This window comes from Oncorhynchus mykiss, chromosome 19 (genome assembly GCF_057628025.1).
Source record: "Oncorhynchus mykiss isolate SJ-2025 chromosome 19, ASM5762802v1, whole genome shotgun sequence".
NCBI lineage: Eukaryota > Metazoa > Chordata > Actinopteri > Salmoniformes > Salmonidae > Oncorhynchus > Oncorhynchus mykiss.
This window is the reverse complement of record NC_143040.1, coordinates 24,028,187-24,048,641: the sequence shown is the minus strand read 5'-3', so window position 1 is coordinate 24,048,641 and position 20,455 is coordinate 24,028,187. Positions and strand designations below refer to the sequence as shown.

General features: G+C 42.0%; 1 protein-coding gene across 1 annotated transcript; it reads left to right on the top strand.

Annotated features, from left to right (window-relative positions):
- The first annotated feature begins 384 nt into the window (after nt 1-384).
- Nucleotides 385-12,349, top strand: LOC110498527 (uncharacterized). Its single transcript, XM_090210549.1, has 6 exons — nt 385-4,100; nt 4,983-5,110; nt 5,305-5,472; nt 8,923-9,084; nt 10,629-10,740; nt 10,954-12,349. Exons 1-6 carry the CDS (start codon nt 3,845-3,847, stop codon nt 11,895-11,897), a joined length of 1,770 nt encoding a protein of 589 aa, XP_090066675.1. The 5' UTR covers nt 385-3,844; the 3' UTR covers nt 11,898-12,349.
- Nucleotides 12,350-20,455: the final 8,106 nt, after the last annotated feature.

Below are 20,455 nucleotides of genomic sequence, written 5' to 3'. Positions count from 1 at the left end.
TGACCTAAATGACTAATGCATCTAGAGCGATATATATATTTGTATACAAAACACTAAGAACACCTGCTCTTTCCATGACAGACTGGCCAGGTGAATCGAGGTGAAAGCTATGATCCCTTTTTGATGTCACCTGTTAAATCCACTTCAATCAGTAAAGATGAGACAGGTTAAAGACTGAGTTTTATGCATTGAGACATAGATCGTGTATGTTTGCCATTCAGAGGGTGAATGGGCAAGACAAAAGATTGAAGTGCCTTTTGAATGGCGTATGACAGTAGGTGCCTAGCGTGCAGGTTTGTGTCAAGAAATGCAACGCTGCTGGGTTTGTCACGCTCAGCAGTTTCCCGTGTGTATCAAGAATGGTCCACCACCCAAAGGACATCCAGCCAACTTGACACAGCTGGGAGAAGCACTGGCGTCAACATGGGCCAGCATTCCTGTTGAACGCTTTCGACACCTTGCAGAGTTCCTTGTGCCTATCGTCAGGTATTTACAATTATTGTATTTTTTTACATTATGATATGAAATTTGATTTTCAAAATACCCCGTCTAATACTGACATGCAAGCGACTAATCACAAATCTACAGCCATCAACATACTGTTGTCCTGCACATCTAATGTGCCTCCTTGTGTCTTTCGTCAGAATAAACACCAATCAACTGGGCTCGCTGGCTAGACAGTCCTTTCTTTAAAAACACTATGCAAGAGAGTTAAGAAGTACGATCACATATGTTACGCTGGTGCTGAAACCGGTCTTTTTGTCTTTGTTGGACAGCTGTAACACCGGGTTACAGTTTTTACTTAAATCTGCTTGAAAATCTATGGCAAGACCTGGTAACGGTTATCTGGCAATGATAAACAACCAATATGACAGAGTTTGAAGAATCTTTAAAATAATAAATGGGCAAGTATTGCACAATAAAGGTGTGCAAAGCTCTTATGAGACTTACCCAAGAAGACTCACAGCTTCAATCGCTGCCAAAGGTGTTTCTAATATTCAATCCGGGTGGTGAATATTTTTTTCGGCATTTATCCTCAAGCCGACTACTTTTTTCCTCATTGTTAGACTATTTGATGTGTAATTGTTGTATAAAATTGTTAAATAGCACCTAAAACTGTATATAGCTATAAATAGTACACTGCATAATGAAACAAGCCCTAGTAAGGTAGTATTGATGGTGGACTGACTGCATTATTTGGCATTAATAGACTGGTTTTACGCACTACTTTCTATTCCAGCTGGGAGAGAGTGCGAGGACGGCTCATGTCATGCAGGTTCAGGTAGCCTGTACAGGACAATTGTATATTCAACTAAAATAAATTGGTAGCTGATTAGTATTCTGTTGTATTTCAAATTAATTTGACAATCTGCTATGTTTGAGTTTCCAACTTTAATTACTGAACAATGAATTACATTATTGCCATTCCTCAGCCAACAGTCTAAAAATGGCAGCCTTGCAACGCCGTGTATAGCTTCGCAAAATGTTAGGCTTAACCTGAGAAAATTACGACCAAATAGGCCTACCAATAAACATTGGACTGCACTGAATACGGACACTCACACGGCAAGCGCAAGAACTTTTCAAGCGCAATAACTTTTCTTGTTCATCTAGTTGAGGGAGGAGGCACAGGCCCGCAACGTAGAATTCGTACACTACAGAGCTCTAGTAGTTGAGGGGTACCCCGGTGTTTAAAGGTTGTCACAGTTTGACTGTTAATGTTTGTACATGTTTGGTGAAATGACTGTTTAAGTGTATTGATTGACTTGGTGCCATACTGATTGGTTTATGTTTGCCTGCTATTGAATATCTTATGTCATTTCTGAATGTCTATTTATTGAGAGCGGTGGTTGGTTTATCACTGCCATTTGGCAGTGTGCATTTTGTTAGGTTATACTACGGGTATCTGAATAGGGAATGAGGACACACCTGGGGTTATGTCATATTAGTTAGACTCCAGACCACCCCTATTATTTCACATGAGGCCTATTTCACATGATATGCCTAAAAACTTAACCACTAGGCTAATAACTAAACACGTTTTACATTCGATTATTTAATTACCAACATGTTACTTCAATGTATCCCTTTGGAGCGCAACAAATTGAGTGACGAATGTGTTGATGTAACGGAATATTTGTCAAAATTCCGCTTTTAACAACCATCAGATTTGATTAAAAATTAAAAATAAAATAGTCATGCAAGCCAAAATATTATATAGGCTTTCATTAAAAGTAATCAAAGTGATCGTGTCAGGTGAATAATTATATCAACACGTTTTATCATTCACCGTGGCTGTCTGAAGCGTGCTATAAAGTTCATAGCTATCATGTGCAACAATGTCAATGAGCGCCATCACTATCTCTCCTTTGCTGTACTGCAAACTATAATGACGACCAGCTGAGATAAGACATTGGGCAAGTTTAATTTTGTTTAAGTGTGGGACCTTGTTTTTTTGAATTATCAAACCATTTAAGAGTGCCAAGTAATCAAATCAACTAACATGTTTGCTTTGTACTCATAGCAATCCCTCATTGCCCAATCAGAAAACATTTTGCAAACATTTATAATACTACAGACAATACAACAACAAAAACTGTGGGTGTTTGTGAAACAGACGTCTATGATTGGTTCAGATTTGGTCCGGTCCTGACCAACCAAATTTGGTTTTGTTTGGTGGCGAAGCTCATTAAAATAAGGCTGCGACTACGAATACAGCGATTTCGCCCCCGCCTCTTCCAGCGCCTATGGTAGGGAGGAGCGAAAACCCGTAGAGACACGGCCCTCCATCGAATGAGAATGACACATGCTGTAGCCTATCTCAGCCTCATATTTCTGAACAGTTGAAATGGGAAAGCCTGCGGCGATTTGATCGAACCTTACCAAAAATATTGATTGAAGGCTATACAACTTTCTCTTTCTGTTATAAATGCTGTTGCAGTTGCACAAGCAGGACGCAGTCCCTACACATTGCACTGGACAAAAACAGCGTTTTGTGTGATGTAGACAGGGGGTGTCAAACTAATGTCAAACTAATTTTGCCCTGGGGGCTGCATTCGATCTTCAACGAGGTCTGTCATATCATTGCGAGAGTTGCGGAAAAAATAACTAGCCAATGTTTGCAAATGATAATGAGAAATGAATCGCTATTTTGGCTGCCTGTATGTCTTGCTTGTGTTTTGAAATGCTTGCCTAAATATACTGTTACAACAGACAGTATTTATGATCATGTTTTTTGTGTAGGCTACAACATGAAAAAATAACATGAATTGCGCTTGAGGCATGGAATGCATAATATGAACATGTCGACCATATCTTCATTGTGGATTACAACATTAAGTTTCTCCACCACATCAATGAGGGGGAAGCGAAAGCTACTTGCGCAATTTTAAAGAACAGCGCCACATGAGGCTGCTGAGGGGAGGACAGCTCATAATAGCTGGAGCGAATGGAATGGCATGGAAACCATTTATTCCGAAGTGTGAAAAGGGGCATGGGTTTTGAGAGAAGGGCTTCCATCCAGGATCTGTTAGAGCTTTTTTTTGTGAACAAAATGTGCAATTCACACTCCGACCTGTGACAGGCAGTAATACGCAACACAGCGTCTAGTCTGCCGGAAATCCATACAAAAAAGTAAACGGTGAACAAGAACAGTTTCCAGGTTAGCGTTGTTATTTATGGATTTATTAACACTCTGGAACTGAAGATATGACTAATTTAACTGCACAATATCACACACTTATCACATGTAGTCTTTACTTCGCATTGGAGACCAGACGTTGTCAATAGAAGTTATCTAGGGGACGATAGCTAGCTAGATACTGACGTTAGCAAGCTGCTAACAATGGCTAACTGTATTGTTTTTCACACTCAAATAGCCTCCATCATGGAGGTGCTAGCGAATGCAGCCGTGGCAGAGATCTGTAAAGTCGTAGACGACGACTATGCAGTGTTTCGTTTGGAAATAACTCAAACCCAAAAAGAAAACAGGACATTGCGGAAGAAACTACAGCTACTGGAACTGAAGGTGGCACGGGAGCGCGTCCTCGCCAGTCCCAATAGTGTCAAGATCATCGACCGATACAGAGGAATGGCAAGAGGTACATTTAGCAAAGGCCGAGGCTGTAAATATATGTCTGTCGCCTCCTGCACATGTGTTCAGATGTGTGACAGCGGCCCAGCTGTGACATCATCTCTGAGAGGTCATCCCTTTACGGTCTCTATGCTGCCACCTACTGATATGTAAATCAATCTCTCAGTGCAGCGCAGCTCATCTCTCAGGAAAAGTAGTGGTTTCGAAAGGAGTGGACATTTAGAAAGGCACCATATAAGAAGATGTGGGGTTTTTGAAAGGTGCAACTTAAGACGTCGTTTGGGTTATCGGACGTTAGTCGTGGTCTTGCACTCTGCAGAGATGACAGCAAGGAATTTCAGTTATGCAAAGAAAATGTCTATTGTGAGCTGTGTCTTTGAACGTTACCTACAGGTAGCCATGTATGTAACTATTTTTTCGTAAATGTAAGTACTAGCTAACGTTAGCTACCTTAACTTTTCCCGGCACTTCTCGAAATCCACTCTTCCCGAAACGCCCACTCCTTTAGACACCCCCACTTTCTAAAGGGATGACTGCTCTGAGAGATGATGTAGCAACTGGACCCAATTGAGATGTGTTGCCAAGAATTGGGTCTTGGGCAGTTTTTGGATATTATGCAATAATTCCCCTGATTACTTAGCTAGCTGTCTTGCTCAAAAACACTCATTCTAACCAGATTATTGATTTACTGCACTTATTATGTACTCAATGAAAACAATGTGATGCATGGAATATAATACGTCAATCAATAAATAGTATATCAAGAAGTAATGAGAAGTGTTGCCTTAGATCCTGGCCAATTCTAGACAGTGTCAATAGTGTACAATACAGCGTTGAACATTGACAGTAGCTAACCTAACCACCTCTTTCCCCCCAATCACTCTCTCAGGTGGACATCTCACTGGAGGCTACAGGAGCTTTGTGAAACCAGCGGGACACAATACATGGAGAGATGACCAACCAATCACTGTTGATGAGGGGAGTGGAACCTCTACCCAGCACATTATCATGATAGAGGTTAGTGTAATAGTGTTGCATAAAAAATGTGCTACTTTGTAAATCAAAGTATTTCAGAAAGGCTCCCCTCAGCTATTCACTTGTTTACATGTACATCCTCATGTATCTGCCATAGGGGAGCTTGTGAGACTTCCCTAAAACATTGTTATACAATTGAACTCATGTACTGATAACCTCCTCTCTTTTTGTGTCAGTCTGCAGAGGCTGCAGGTCCTGGAGTCAAGCAGGAGAGGTCTGAAGGAGAGGAGGACCTACGGCACAGCAGAGACATTCAGACTGGAGCAGTTAACGAGCCCCCTGTAGCCAATGAGGACCCCACCACCCCCCCAGTGCAGCCCAGGACCCGACGCAGAATCACGGAGGTCAGTGGAACGCCGAACGCCGTCCTCAAGTCAGAGACAGACACCGAGACTTTAACAGGGCTGGGGCAACTTGGCTGTCCTCTTGCTTCCCGCTCAGAGTATTTACTTTATGGTAACACGAGCCAGAGGACGGTGAGGTCCCATCCGTATTCAAGTGACTTGTTACAGACTCAGAATGGCCCGTCCTGTTCATATGCTACAGAGACAGAGATGATACCTGGTGACATGCCTTTGGTCTTGGATACACAGACTAATTCAATGACAGGGGACTGGAACCAGTACAGTAGTAGTGTATACTCTGAAGGGTTCCAAGATAATAAAGGGGAGGGGCTGGTCGTAGATGAGGTGACTGTGAAAGTGGAGGGCGGTGCTCCTCTGACATGGAATGCAGACCAGACTCATTTAGGAGAAGGACACTTGCAGGGAAACACCAGTGACTTCTTAGACTACAGGGAAAGCTTAGAGACAAATCTAAATGTTGCGACCCACTCCCCTTTACTCGCGTTCAGAGATCCCGATCCAGTGTCCACGTCAATGGCACCTTCCAATTCACACGGCCGCATCCTTTTCGATGAGGTATTGAACTCAAACAACAGGGCTAGAGCTCAGGGAGGGGGAGCCACATCAGGCAATAGTAAAGAGAAACGGTTCCTCTGCATGTTCTGTAACAAAGGCTTCAGCTGCCCCCAGAAGGTGGAGATCCACCAGAGGGTCCACACAGGGGTGAAACCCTTCAGCTGTACACAGTGTCATATGCACTTCGCCAAGGCTGGCAACCTGAAGAGGCACCATATGGTCCACACAGGGGAGAAACCATTTAGCTGTAGTCAGTGTCACATGCGCTTCGCCCAGGCTGGTGACCTGAAGAGACACCAGAGGGTCCACACAGGGGAGAAACCCTTCAGCTGTACCCAGTGTCACATGCGTTTCACCCAGGCTGGTGACCTGAAGAGGCACCAGAGGGTCCACATGGGAGAGAGGCCGTTTGCCAGTACGCAGTGTGGGAAGAGGTTTTCAGAGAGGAGATACCTCAGGATACACCAGCAGAAAAAACATTCCACTAAATAACTTCTGACATTTAGATCAAACCCTGCTTTAAAGGAAAATATACATTTTCATTGTTGTAAGCAGAAAATATCCACAGATTCATTTAGAATAACAAGAGTAACAGATTTAAATGTTGAATATTCCTGGGTAGAATATTGCATCCAGACATTGTGTGGAACACCTTCCTAATATTGAGTTATACCCCATTTTTGCCCTCAGAACAGCCTCAATTCGTCAGGGAAATGACTCTACAAGGTGTCGAAAGCTTTCCACGGGGATGCTGGCCCATGTTGACTCCAATGCTTCCCACAGTTGTGTCAAGTTGGCTGGATGCCTTTTGGGTGGTGGAACATTCTTGATACACATGTAAACTGTTGAGTGAGAAAAACCCAGCGGCGTTGCAGTTCTTGACACACTCAAACCGGTGCACCTGGCACCTACTACCATACCCCATTCAAAGGCACTTAAAAACGCGACACTGTCTACACAGGTTGACTCACCTGCACCCGCTTTCTCCTGTTGTGCTATTTGCAAACCAATTGTTCTGGGGAACTGCAGTAAGCTTCATAATGTATAATGAAGAACGCAATCTGCTTTATCTCCTAACGTATTGCACAAGTTTACTTAATAGGATTGGACCCTTTTTTTCAATTTTTGCCTAAAATGACATAACCAAATCTAACTGCCTGTAGCTCAGGCCCTGACTTGATACCATTTGAAAGTAAACACTTTGAAGATTGTGTGAATGTGGAATTAATGTAAGATAATATAACACATTAGATCTAGTAAAAGATAATAATACAAACAAAAAAACATGTTTGTTCCATCATGTTTGAAATGCAAGAGAAAGGCCATTTAGGATTCTGTGTAATTTAGATGTTGTCCACAAGATGGCAGCAGTGTGTGTGCAAAGTTTCAGACTGATCAGTTTATTAATTGTTTTATTTTATTTCACCCTTTTATTTAACCAGGTAGGCTAGTTGAGAACAAGTTCTCATTTGCAACTGCGACCTGGCCAAGATAAAGTAAAGCAGTTAAACACATACAACAACACAGAGTTACACATGGAAAAAACAAACATACAATCAATAATACAGTAGAAAAATCTATATACAGCATGTGCAAATGAGGTAGGATAAGAGAGGTAAGACAATAAATAGACAATGGTGGCAAAGTAATTACAATATAGCAATTAAACACTGGAATGGTAGGATGTGCAGAAGATGAATGTGCAAGTTGAGATACTGGGGTGCAAAGGAGTAAGATAAATAAATAAGAGTATGGGGATGAGGTAAATTGGATGGGCTATTTACAGATGAGCTATGTACAGGTTCAGTGATCTGTGAGCTGCTCTGACAGCTGGTGCTTAAAGCTAGTGAGGGAGATATGAGTCTCCAGCTTCAGAGATTTTTGCAGTTCGTTCCAGTCATTGGCAGCAGAGAACTGGAAGGAGATTGTAGATGTTTAGTGTGAATCTGGAAGGAGAGTTTACAGTCTAACCAGACACCTAGGTATTTGTAGTTGTCCACACATTCTAAGTCAGAACCTTCCAGAGTAGTGATGCTGGACGGGCGGGCAGGTGCGGGCAGCGAACAATTACACCACTTTTACATTACACCATTTTGTATCAAGTCTGCCAGGAGTTTGCCTAAATGTGCCCAATTGGTCAATTTATACATTTTAAGTAGCTACAAATATAAAAATGTATTGAAAAACAGCAAAGAAATAGTTAATACGGTATTGATAAACCATCCTGTGGCTATTTCCAAATACCCCAGTATACACGGTTTACCTCCCAAGCCTAGTTCCTAATGTTTTGTACACTCGGTGTATAAGCCTAAAAAGTCTGTTAGATATTGTGTTTGTACTGTGTAGTCTATAATGATGTTCACAAATGCCACTTTTAATGAGAACTTGAATGCAGATTTGTAGCTGACATGTATATTTGTGGTGTATTTAAAACTTGTTTATGTTTATTAATAAACACAAAATGGTACTCTTCTAAGACTTTCATTGAGGCTCTCTTTAATATACATCACATCTGATCTCACCCTATTCTGCAAACACTTGACAGCACTTTATAACCATTATACACTTACTAAATATACCTACACAAACCCACACACTAACAAACACCTACTGTTCATGTTAAAATAGTTTTGTCAGGTTTGTCTGACTTTTGACATATCATAGCTGACTCATATTTACCCACAACATCATATTTATGTCCACCATGATGGGTTTAACAACAATAAAATCATTCTCTAACTACAGTATAGGACTCGGATGTAGTGGGGATTGATAAACACTCCATGTTTAAAGTGTTTATTATCTATGTGTGTGTGTGTGTGTGTACCTGAGGGAGTGTATGTCTGTGTAATCTGTATCACTTGTCTCTTCCAGGAGGAGGGTCCAGAGGTGCTGCTGGTGAAGGAGGAGGGGTGTGAGGAGGGTCTTGGGAACCCTGAGGGGAACATGGTCATGGAGGACAACCAGACTACACTTCCTCCTGAACCCACAGAGGAACCAGCTGAGCAGCACAGGACGACACACAGTCTCACTGAGGTAAACCCACTGTGAACTACAGTCTGTTTGGTATTAGGCCTCTCAGAGTATGAGTGCTGATCTAGGATCAGTTTGTCTTTTATATCATAATGAATAAGACTATATAGACAAGTGGGGACCTGATCCTCAATCAGCACTTCTACTCTGAGACTCTTTGTGGATACGGGCCCTGGGCATCTCAGAAAAGGGCCTTTAAGACTAAAAAAACTCCCAGCTCATTGTAGGTTTTAGGATGATGTAAAGACACTGTTCAGACAAACTCTGAGCCAGGAGTAAAATCAACTCATAAAAGTTTGTCAGCTTGTAATCTCGGCAGTTGACGCTCATTGGCATTGTCTCAAATAATGGGGAATAACCAATCGCAATGAGGCATCGCCAGCTGTGAACTCTAGAGCAGTGATTCCAAAACTGGGGAGGCAGAGTGTAATTTCGAAATTCATGTTTTCTCTTGTCATGTCAGTCATTGCATACCTTAGAGAGCTATTTTGAACTTGTCAGAAATGTCCAGATCAACTAGCCCATGTCAGCTAACATTTTTTAGCCCATAGATGTTTTTGTAAATGCTTGAGTTTCTCAAATATTACGGGATGTTCCCCAATGCTGGAAGGGGGGCCTGAGTGAAAAAGTTTGGGAACCCCTGCTCTATAGCACGCTTTAGACATCCACAATGAATGTGACTGTGAATGTTGCAATAGTAAATCGTTTGATATCATTTGTCACCTGACACGATCACTTTGCCTAGTCTTAATTATTGCCTATATAATATGTTGGCATGCATACCCTTTTTTTATGTTTTTGTTTTTTTACCAATTATGATGGTTGTTAAAAGCAAGATGTTGCTGTTATGTCAACACACTCGTCACTCCTTTTTAACAACTCTATATCGCTTTGGCACAGTAGGCATCAAGACACTTGTCAATAATGTTGCATGCAACATTTTACTAAAGGTCGATTAGTTTTCATCGAACACAGTCAAAGTTAACATAAGCTCTAGATGCCTTCCGTTGCTACAAAGGGATAGCTTGGCATAACGTGTATGAAATTCAATAATTAAAGAAAAACATGTTTATACATTTTTGTCTAGTGGTTATAAGTATTTAGACATATGTGAAATGGGCCTCATGAAATCTTTATCAAAAGTGCAAGATATAATGTAGGTCTATATTATTTATGGATTATGGATTGATCAAATAGAAATATCAAAACATTATTTGAACAACTTTAGCATTTGCAAGTGGCACAGGAACCACTGCCTCGCTGCATATTTACCCATAAAAGTAGGAGTATTCTCAGCACTTATGACCAATTTCCTACTCTGAGATGCTTTGTGGATACGGGCCCAGGTCTTGATAAATTTTGTCTTAAGTGTGGGACCATGTCTTTGAATTATCGAACCATTGAAGAGTGTCAAGTAATCAAATTAACTAACATGTTTGCATAGTACTCATAGCAATCCCTCATTACCCAATCAGAAGATGATCCATAGCAGGGTGCTGATATCATATTTCTTGATCTAACATCCTCTCACTCTGTATCTCTTACAGTCAGTAGACATGGAGGATGGAAAGCCTGATCTGCTGCTGGTCAAAGAGGAGACAATAGAAGATGGACCAGAGAGCATTGACCTGCTGAGTGGACTAAAGATGGGGGAGCAAGGTAAGGGAGAAATACATATAGCCTACATACAGTAATAGATCTTCAATGGGACTATTTTTTTATTTTCTTCATTCATAAAATGAAATCAATACAACTTATGTTTACATAATAAACACACACATTATAATGTATGAACAATTTATTGACTCAACTGCACATGTAGAGTCTTCTCTGCCATGTTTGTGAAGTCTATTTTCTAACCTCTTACTGAAGGTGGTTGGCTGGAGGCTAACAGAGCAGACTGGGTGGCCATCTTGGATTCCCAGACCCAGACGGGTACAGCTAAGAGCCCAGGGGACAAGGTCAATGAGCAGGCCAGGATCAGAGGGGACAGCATCAACTTTAAGATGGGGAACAACACTGTTAAGCGCAATCAGAAACAGACAGTCGATCACAAAACAACAACCGAACTTAGTCTCCATGACAACAGACTGGCTGAGACCAGGGTGGGGCGTAAATTAGGTCTGCGGGGACAGGGACGTCCGTCCTGCTCCTATAGTTGTGATTCAGAGAGACTGATGGGGCCTCAGGTTAACCCCCTAACAGGTGCTGCCTTCAGCCTGCCTTCTATAGGATCTATAAACTGGAACATGGACCCTGCGACAACACAGACACTCCCTGGCCTTCATCCTCCTCACACTCTCCTAATGTTAAACCAGACCTCAGACAATGCCAGTGCCTCAACACTAAATGGCTACACAAGCCCATTGACAAATGACAGTAGTAGTAGCGCTATCAGCAGATCCAGTGGTAAAGAGAAGCGCTTCCCGTGTTCGTTCTGTGGGAAAGCCTTCAGTTTCCCCAAACAGGTGAAGATCCACCAGAGGATGCATACGGGGGAGAAACCGTTTGTCTGCCCCCTATGCCGGGCCAGTTTCTCCCACCCGTCCAACCTGAAGAGGCACCAGAGGGTCCACACAGGGGTGAAACCCTTCAGCTGTACCCAGTGTCACATGTGCTTCACCCAGGCTGGCCACCTGAAGAGGCACCAGAGGGTCCACACGGGGGAGAAACCCTACAGCTGCCCCCAGTGTGAGAAGAGGTTCTCCCACCAGCACCATCTGAAGATGCACCTGAAGATCCACACAGGAGAGAGGCCGTTCGCCTGTACGTTACCTCAGGATACACCAGCAGAAAATGCACATAGCCTTGTATAGATTGTAGTGATATGTAGTATTAGCTAGTATAGTGTACAGTGACATGTAATGTAGTACTAGTTAGTTTGTAGTTAATTCTGTTGGTTTAGGATGTAGTAGGGAACTGGATGAGGTGAACTGAGGAAAGAATGAGTATGATGAGGCAGAGTAGATGATATGGTGATGATGGTGTCTGTAAAAATGCTTCAATGATAACCTTGTCTTTTTGTTTGATGCTGGTGTTTTATAATGAGGAAATTATAGTGCCTTAATTCATGTTTACTTGACATAAAGTAGTGAAGATGTGCGTACTGTAATGTTGAACCTTTTCCAAAGCGAGGGAACCAGATTTACAGAAAAAGGTAAAGTGTTACCATAGTGAGAAAAGTTATTCTACTTGTCACATATTTCATTTGTGCAATGTGTGTGTGACCATTTAAAAAAACATTAATTACAAAATAGACTCTGCTGACTGACTGACTTGGTTATTTTTGTATCATTGCAGGGACTGAGTTGCCCTTAGCTCAGTCAAACCAAAACATTATACTTAATTCTTGAATCAACACATATGGATTTTTTTTATGAACTCCAATGACTCCATGTTGCTAGGTACTTCAATCACAGTGTTAAAGATGGGCTTGACTGTGATTAACATTTTAAAATATAATTGAATGTTTCTGTAAATACAGCAAATAGTTTCTTAGAAAACCTTTATGCTTTTCTGTTGAATTTGGTGAATATCTATATAATCATAATATATATATATATATATATAATCAAATGTATTTATATTGCCCTTCGCACATCAGCTGATGTCTCAAAGTGCTGTACAGAAACCCAGCCTAAAACCCCAAACAGCAAGCAATGCAGGTGTTGAAGCACGTTGGCTAGGAAAAACTCCCTAGAAAGGCCAAAACCTAGGAAGAAACCTAGAGAAGAACCAGGCTATGAGGGGTGGCCAATCCTCTTCTGGCTGTGCCGGGTGGAGATTATAACAGAACATGGCCAAGATGTTCAAATGTTCATAAATGACCAGCATGGTCAAATAATAGGTCTGGGACAGGTAGCACGTCCAGATTCCATAGCCGCAGGCAGAACAGTCGAAACTGGAGCAGCAGCACGGCCAGGTGGACTGGGGACAGCAAGGAGTCATCATGCCAGGTAGTCCTGAGGCATGGTCCTAAGGCTCAGGTCCTCTGAGAGAAAGAAAGAGAGAATTAGAGAGTGCACACAAACTACTGCAGCATAAATACTGGAGGCTGAGACAGGAGGGGTCAGGAGACACTGTGGCCCCATCCGATGATACCCCCGGACAGGGCCAAACAGGAAGGATATAACCCCACCCACTTTGCCAAAGCACAGCCCCCACACCACTAGAGGGATATCTTCAACCACCAACTTACCATCCTGAGACAAGGCCGAGTATTGCCCACAAAGATCTCCGCCACGGCACAACCAAAGGGGAGGGCGCCAACCCAGACAGGAAGATCACATCAGTGATTCAAACCCACTCAAGTGACGCACCCCTCCTAGGGACGGCATGAAAGAGCACCAGTAAGCCAGTGGCTCAGCCCCTGTAATATGGTTAGAGGCAGAGAATCCCAGTGGAAAGAGGGGAACCGGCCAGGCAGAGACCGCAAGGGCGGTTCGTTGCTCCAGAGCCTTTCCATTCACCTTCACACTCATTTACCAGTACATTCAAAAATTCTAAAGAACAAATAGGAGGCCTGCGTCTTGTGACCGTAGCGTACGTGTAGGTATGTACGGCAGGACCAAATCAGAGAGACAGGTAGGAGCAAGCCCATGTAATGCTTTGTAGGTTAGAGGTAAAACCTTGAAATCAGCCCTTGCCATGACAGGAAGCCAGTGTAGGGAGGCTAGCACTGGAGTAATATGAAATCATTTTTTGGTTCTAGTCAGGATTCTGGCAGCCGTATTTAGAACTAACTGAAGTTTATTTTGCATCATTTTTGGACAGAAAGTTTCTGATTTTTGCAATGTTACATAGATGGAAAAAAGCTGTCCTTGAAACAGTCTTGATATGTTCGTCAAAAGAGAGATCAGTGTCCAGAGTAACACCGAGGTCCTTCACCGTTTTATTTGAGACTACTGTACAACCATTAAGATGAATTGTCAGATTCAACAGAAGATCTCTTTGTTTCTTGTGACCTAGAACTAGCATCTATGTTTTGTCCTAGTTTTAAAGTAGAAAGTTTGCAGCCATCCACTTCCTTATGTCTGAAACACAGGCTTTAGCGAGGGCAATTTTGGGGCTTCACCATGTTTCATTGAAATGTACAGCTGTGTGTCATCCGCATAGCAGTGAAAGTTAACATGATGTTTTCGAATGACATCCCCAAGAGGTAAAATATATAGTGAAAACAATAGTGGTCCTAAAACTGAACCTTGAGGAACACCGACATTTACAGTGGATTTGTCAGAGGACAAATCATTCACAGAGACAAACTGATATCTTTCCGACAGATAAGATCTAAACCAGGCCAGAACTTTTCCGTGTAGACCCATTTGGGTTTCCAATCTCTCCAAAAGAATGTGGTGATCGATGGTATCAAAAGCAGCACTAAGGTCTAGGAGCATGAGGACAGATGCAGAGCCTCGGTCTGATGCCATTAAAAGGTAATTTACCACCTTCACAAGTGCAGTTTCAGTGCTATGATGGTGTCTAAAACCAAACTGAAGCATTTCGTATACATTGTTTGTCTTCAGGAAGGCAGTGAGTTGCTGCGTAACAGCCTTTTCTAAAATGTTTGAGAGGAATCGAAGATTCGATATAGGCCGATAGTTTTTTTATATTTTCTGTGTCAAGGTTTGGCTTTTTCAAGAGAGGCTTTACTGCTGCCACTTTTAGTGAGTTTGGTACACATCCGGTGGATAGAGAGCCGTTTATTATGTTCAACATAGGAGGGCCAAGCACAGGAAGCAGCTATTTTAGTAGTTTAGTTGGAATAGGGTCCGGTATGCAGCTTGAAGGTTAGAGGCCATGATTATTTTCATCATTGTGTCAAGAGATATAGTACTAAAACACTTGATCCTAGGTCCTGGCAGAGTTGTGCAGACTCAGGACAACTGAGCTTTGAAGGAATACGCAGATTTAAAGAGGAGTCCGTAATTTGCTTTCTAATAATCATGTTCTTTTCTTCAAAGAAGTTCATGAATTTATTACTGCTGAAGTGAGAGCCATCCTCACTTGGGGAATGCTGCTTTTTAGTTAGCTTTGCGACAGTATCAAAAATACATTTCGGATTGTTCTTATTTTCCTCAATTAAGTTGGAAAAATAGGATGATCGAGCAGCAGTAAGGGCTCTTCGATACTGCACGGTACTGTCTGTCCAAGCTAGTCGGAAGACTTCCAGTTTGGTGTGGCGCCATTTCCGTTCCACTTTTCTGGAAGTTTGCTTCAGAGCTCTGGTATTTTCTGTATACCAGGGAGCTAATTTCTTATGAGAAATGTTTTTAGTTTTATGGGGTGCAACTGCATCTAGGGTATTGCGCAAGGTTAAATTGAGTTCCTCAGTTAGGTGGTTAACTGATTCTTGTCCTCTGACGTCCTTGGGTAGGCAGAGGGAGTCTGGAAGGGCATCAAGGAATCTTTGTGTTGCCTGTGAATTTATAACACAACTTTTGATGCTCCTTGGTTGGGGTCTGAGCAGATTATTTGTTGCAATTGCAAACATAATAAAATGGTGGTCCGATAGTCCAGGATTATGAGGAAAAACATTAAGATCCACAACATTTATTCCATGGGACAAAACTAGGTCCAGAGTATGACTGTGACAGTGAGTAGGTCCAGAGACATGTTGGACAAAACCCACTGAGTCGATGATGGCTCCGAATGCCTTTTGGAGTGGGTCTGTGGACTTTTCCATGTGAATATTAAAGTAAAAAAAAATGAATATTATCTGCTATGACTACAAGTCCGATAGGAATTCAGGGAACTCAATGAGGAACGCTGTATATGGCCCAGGAGGCTTGTAAACAGTAGCTATAAAAAGTGATTGAATTAAGAATTTAGATGCAAAGATGTCTGCAGAAAGAATGGGGTGTCAGCTATGACATGACACCTTGAGAACATCTATTTGGGTAATTGAACTACAGTAATTGAAGTTGATTTACCTCCGCTAACAGAATTACGGTAATGGAATTACGTTATGGGTCCCCTATCTGCACTGTACAGAAATGCATAATTATGGATTTGAATGTTCATGGTGATGAATTCTGAATAGGTATACACAGGTAAATATATGCGATATCCACCTTTGCATATTTGGGTATTAATCTACACACGGGCTATTACTCTAAAGCACTCGACCCCCCCAAACAAGACCACAGTTGGTCCGAACCAGACAAAATCTAAACCTATCATGTACAGTTGAAGTCGGAAGTTTACATACACTTAGGTTGGAGTCATTAAAACTTGTTTTTCAACCACTCCACAATTTTCTTGTTAACGAACTATAGTTTTGGCAAGTCGGTTAGGACATCTACTTTGTGCATGACACAAGTCATTTTTCCAACAATTGTTTACAGACAGATTATTTCACTTATAATTCACTGTATCACAATTCCAGTGGGTCAGAAGTGTACATACACTAAGTTGACTGTGCCTTTAAAAAGCTTGGGAAATTCTAGAAAATTATGTCATGGCTTTAGAAGCTTCTGATAGGCTAATTGACATAATTTGAGTCAATTGGAGGTGTACCTGTGGATGTATTTCAAGGCCTACCTTTGAACCCAGTGCCTCTTTGCTTGAGAAATCAGCCAAGACCTCAGAAAAAAATGTGTAGACCTCCACAAGTCTGGTTCATCCTTGGAAGCAATTTCCAAATGCCTGAAGGTACAACATTCATCTGTACAGACAATAGTACGCAAGTATAAACACCATGGGACCACACAGCCGTCATAACGCTCAGGAAGGAGACGCGTTCTGTCTCCTAGAGATGAACGTACTTTGGTGCGAAAAGTGCAAATCAATCCCAGAACAACAGCAAAGGACCTTGTGAAGATGCTGGAGGAAACAGGTACAAAAGTATCTATATCCACAGTAAAAATGAGTCCTATATCGACATAACCTGAAAGGCTGCTCAGCAGGGAAGAAGCCACTGCGTCAAAACCGCCATGAAAAAGCCAGACTACAGTTTGCAACTGCACATGGGGACAAAGAGCATACTTTTTGGAGAAATGTCCTCCAGTCTGATGAAACAAAAATAGAACTGTATGGCCATAATGACCATTGTTATGTTTCGAAGAAAAAGGGGGAGGCTTGCAAGCCGAAGAACACCATCCCAACCGTGAAGCACGGGATTGGCAGCATCATGTTGTGGGGGTGCTTTGCTTCAGGAGGGACTGGTGCACTTCACAAAATAGATGGCATCATGAGGATGGAAAGTGATGTGGATATATTGAAACAACATCTCAAGACATCAGTCAGGAAGTTAAAGCTTGGTCGCAAATGGGTCTTACAAATGGACAATGACCCCAAGCATACTTCCAAAGTTGTGTCAAAATGGCTTAAGGACAACAAAGTCAAGGTATTGGAGTGGCCGTCACAAAGCCCTGACCTCAATTCTATAGAAAATTTGTGTGCAGAACTGAAAAAGCGTGTGCGAGCAAGGTCTACAAACCTCACTAAGTTATACCAGCTCTATTGTGGGAAGCTTGTGGAAGGCTACCCAAAACGTTTGACCCAAGTTAAACAATTTATAGGCAATGCTACCTACCAAATACTAATTGAGTGTGTGTAAACTTTTGACCCACTGGGAATGTGATGGCTGAAATAAATTATTCTCTCTACTATTATTCTGACATTTAACATTCTTTAAATAAAGTGGTGATCCTAACTGACCTAAGACAGGGAATGTTTACTAGGATAAAATGTCAGGTATTGTGAAAAACTGAGTTTAAATGTAGTTGGCTAACGTGTATGTAAACTTCCGACTTCAACTGTATATCTACGTTTCACAAGTTTGGACATCACAGTAGAGTTCAGTGGAAAGTATTCAGACCCCTTGACTTTTTCCACATTTTGTTACGTTACAGCCTTATTCTAAAATGTATAAAATAAAATATTTTCCTCATCAATCTACACACCCCATAATGACAAAGCGAAAACATGTTTTTAGAAATGTTTGCAAATGTGGGGGCTCCCGAGTGGCGCAGATTCTGGGTTCGAGTCCAGGCTCTTACGCAGCCAGCCGCGGCCGGAAGTCCCATCGGGCGGTGCAAAAACCAAGCAATGAGGTCAAAGGAATTGTCCGTGGAGCTCTTAGACAGGATTATGTCGAGGCACAGATCTGGGGAAGGGTACCAAAAAATGTCTGCAGCATTGAAGGTCCCCAAGAACACAGTGGCCTCCATCATTCTTAAATGGAAGAAATGTAGAACCACCAACATTCTTCCTAGAGCTGGCCGCCCGGCCAAATTGAGCAATTGGGGGAGAAGGGCCTTGGTCAGGGAGGTGACCATGGTCACTGTGACAGAGCTCCAGAGTTCCTCTGTGGAGATTGGAGAACCTTCCAGAAGGACAAAAATCTCTGCAGCACTCCACCGACCAGGCCGTAAATAAAGAATAGCCAGACGTAAGCCACTCCTCAGTAAAAGGCACACAACAAACCGCTTGGAGTTTGCCAAAAGGCACCTAAAGGACTCTCAGACCATGAGAAACAAGATTCTCTGTTTTGATGAAACCAAGATTGAACTCTTTGGCCTGAATGCCAAGCGTCATGTCTGGAGGAAACCTGGTACCATCCCTCTGGTGAAGCATGTTGGTGGTGGCAGCATCATGCAGAGGGATGTTTTTCAGCGGCAGGGATTGAGAACCTATTCAGGATCGAGGGAAAGATGAACGGAACGAAGTAAGAGATATCCTTGATGAAAACCTGCTCCAGAGCGTTCAGGACCTCAGACTGGGGCAAATGTTTACTTTCCAACAGGACAACGACTCCAAGTACACAGCCAAGACAATGTACGAGTGGCTTCCGGACAAGTCTATGAATGTCCTTGAGTGGCCCAGCCAGAGCCCGGACTTGAACCCGATTGGACATCTCTGGAAAGACCTGAAAATAGCTGTGCAGTGACGCTCCTCATCCAACCTGACAGAGCTTGAAAGGATCTGCAGATAAGAATGGGAGAAACACCCATTGGGAGTAACTCCAATTCTATCTCGGGGATCTACAGACAGTACCTTGGACTTCATAGTATAGTTTTTTCTCTGAGATGCACTGCCAACTGCGGGGTCAACTGTGGGACCTTTATATAGACAGGTGTGTTTCTTTCTAAATCATGTCCAAACAATTGAATTGGCTACAGGAGGACTCCAATTGAGTTGTAATGACATCTCAAGGATGCTGAAATGTACCGTGTCTTCAGGAGTATCAGCAAAGGGGTGTGGATACTTATGTGAATTAGATAACTGTATTTCAATTTGAATAAATTTGCTCAAATTTAAATAAAAATAAAAAAACGTTTTCACTTTGTAATTATGGAGTATTGTGTGTAGATGGGTGAGAATTGTTATTTTTAATCCATTTTGAATTCAGGCTGTAACAACAATGTGGAATAAGTCAAGAGGTATGAATACTTTCTGAAGTCACTGTACATTTCAGTACATACACACAAAGTTGGTCACATGGGGGAGAGCTGTTGTAACGTGAGGTGTTGCTTTATTTGTTTTTTTGAAACCAGGTTTGCGGTTAACTTGTGCTATATTAGATGGAAGGGAGTTCCTTGCCATCATGTTTCTGTATCAGAGGAGGCTGCTGAGGGGAGGACGGCTCATAATAGTGTCTGGAATGGCTATTCCATTAGCTACAGCTATTACCACAAGCCCCAATTAAAGTGCCACCAAGCTCCTGTGCTCTGTATAATACTGTAGATATGTCGGGACCAGTTTGTTACTGGTCACCCATTCTAAAACTGACTGCAACTCCATGCTTAGGGTCACTTTGTTTAGGGTTGCAGTGATTTCACTAGCTGTGGTTGCTGACACATATAGGGTTGAATCATCAAAGGCTGCACTGAAATGTAACAGTATAGCTCCCACAATCTTCTTATTATCAATTTATTTTAACCAATCATCAGTCATTTGTGTCAGTCTAGTACATGTTGAGTGCCCTTCTCTTTAAGAATTCTGAAAGTCTATATTGGTCAAACACAATTTTTTCCAAGTTTGCTAAGAACTGGCAGCAAGCTGATAGGTCGGCTGTTAAAACCACTAAGGTCACCTTACCATTCTTGGGTAGCAGAATGACTTTGGCCTACCTCCAGGCCCGAGGACAAATATTGATCAATAACAATACTTTTTTCCACCTCTCTCACAGTAACAAAATTCAAACTTAGAATGCTTTTTTCATTACTTGTTTTTTTTATGCATGAATACGATGGTTTTCTGTTCGTTCTTGGCATTTCCTGCCTAAGTTTGCCCACGTTGCCAATGAAGTTGGATTTGTATTTCTGCCTATAATTTAATTTCAAGTACTCAAGTTTGTTCTCTATAATTCTTTATATCATTGATCTTGGCTTCATAATAAAGTTTCTCCTTCTTTTTGTCACATAATTTCTCC

Excerpts from the sequence above, each read along its gene's own strand:
- LOC110498527 (XM_090210549.1), top strand. The coding sequence starts at position 3,845 with ATGGCTAACTGTATTGTTTTTCACACTCAAATAGCCTCCATCATGGAG. Across the intron at positions 5,111-5,304 it reads AGCACATTATCATGATAGAG|TCTGCAGAGGCTGCAGGTCC; the intron begins GTTAGTGTAATA and ends TTTTTGTGTCAG. Across the intron at positions 10,741-10,953 it reads ACTAAAGATGGGGGAGCAAG|GTGGTTGGCTGGAGGCTAAC; the intron begins GTAAGGGAGAAA and ends CTCTTACTGAAG.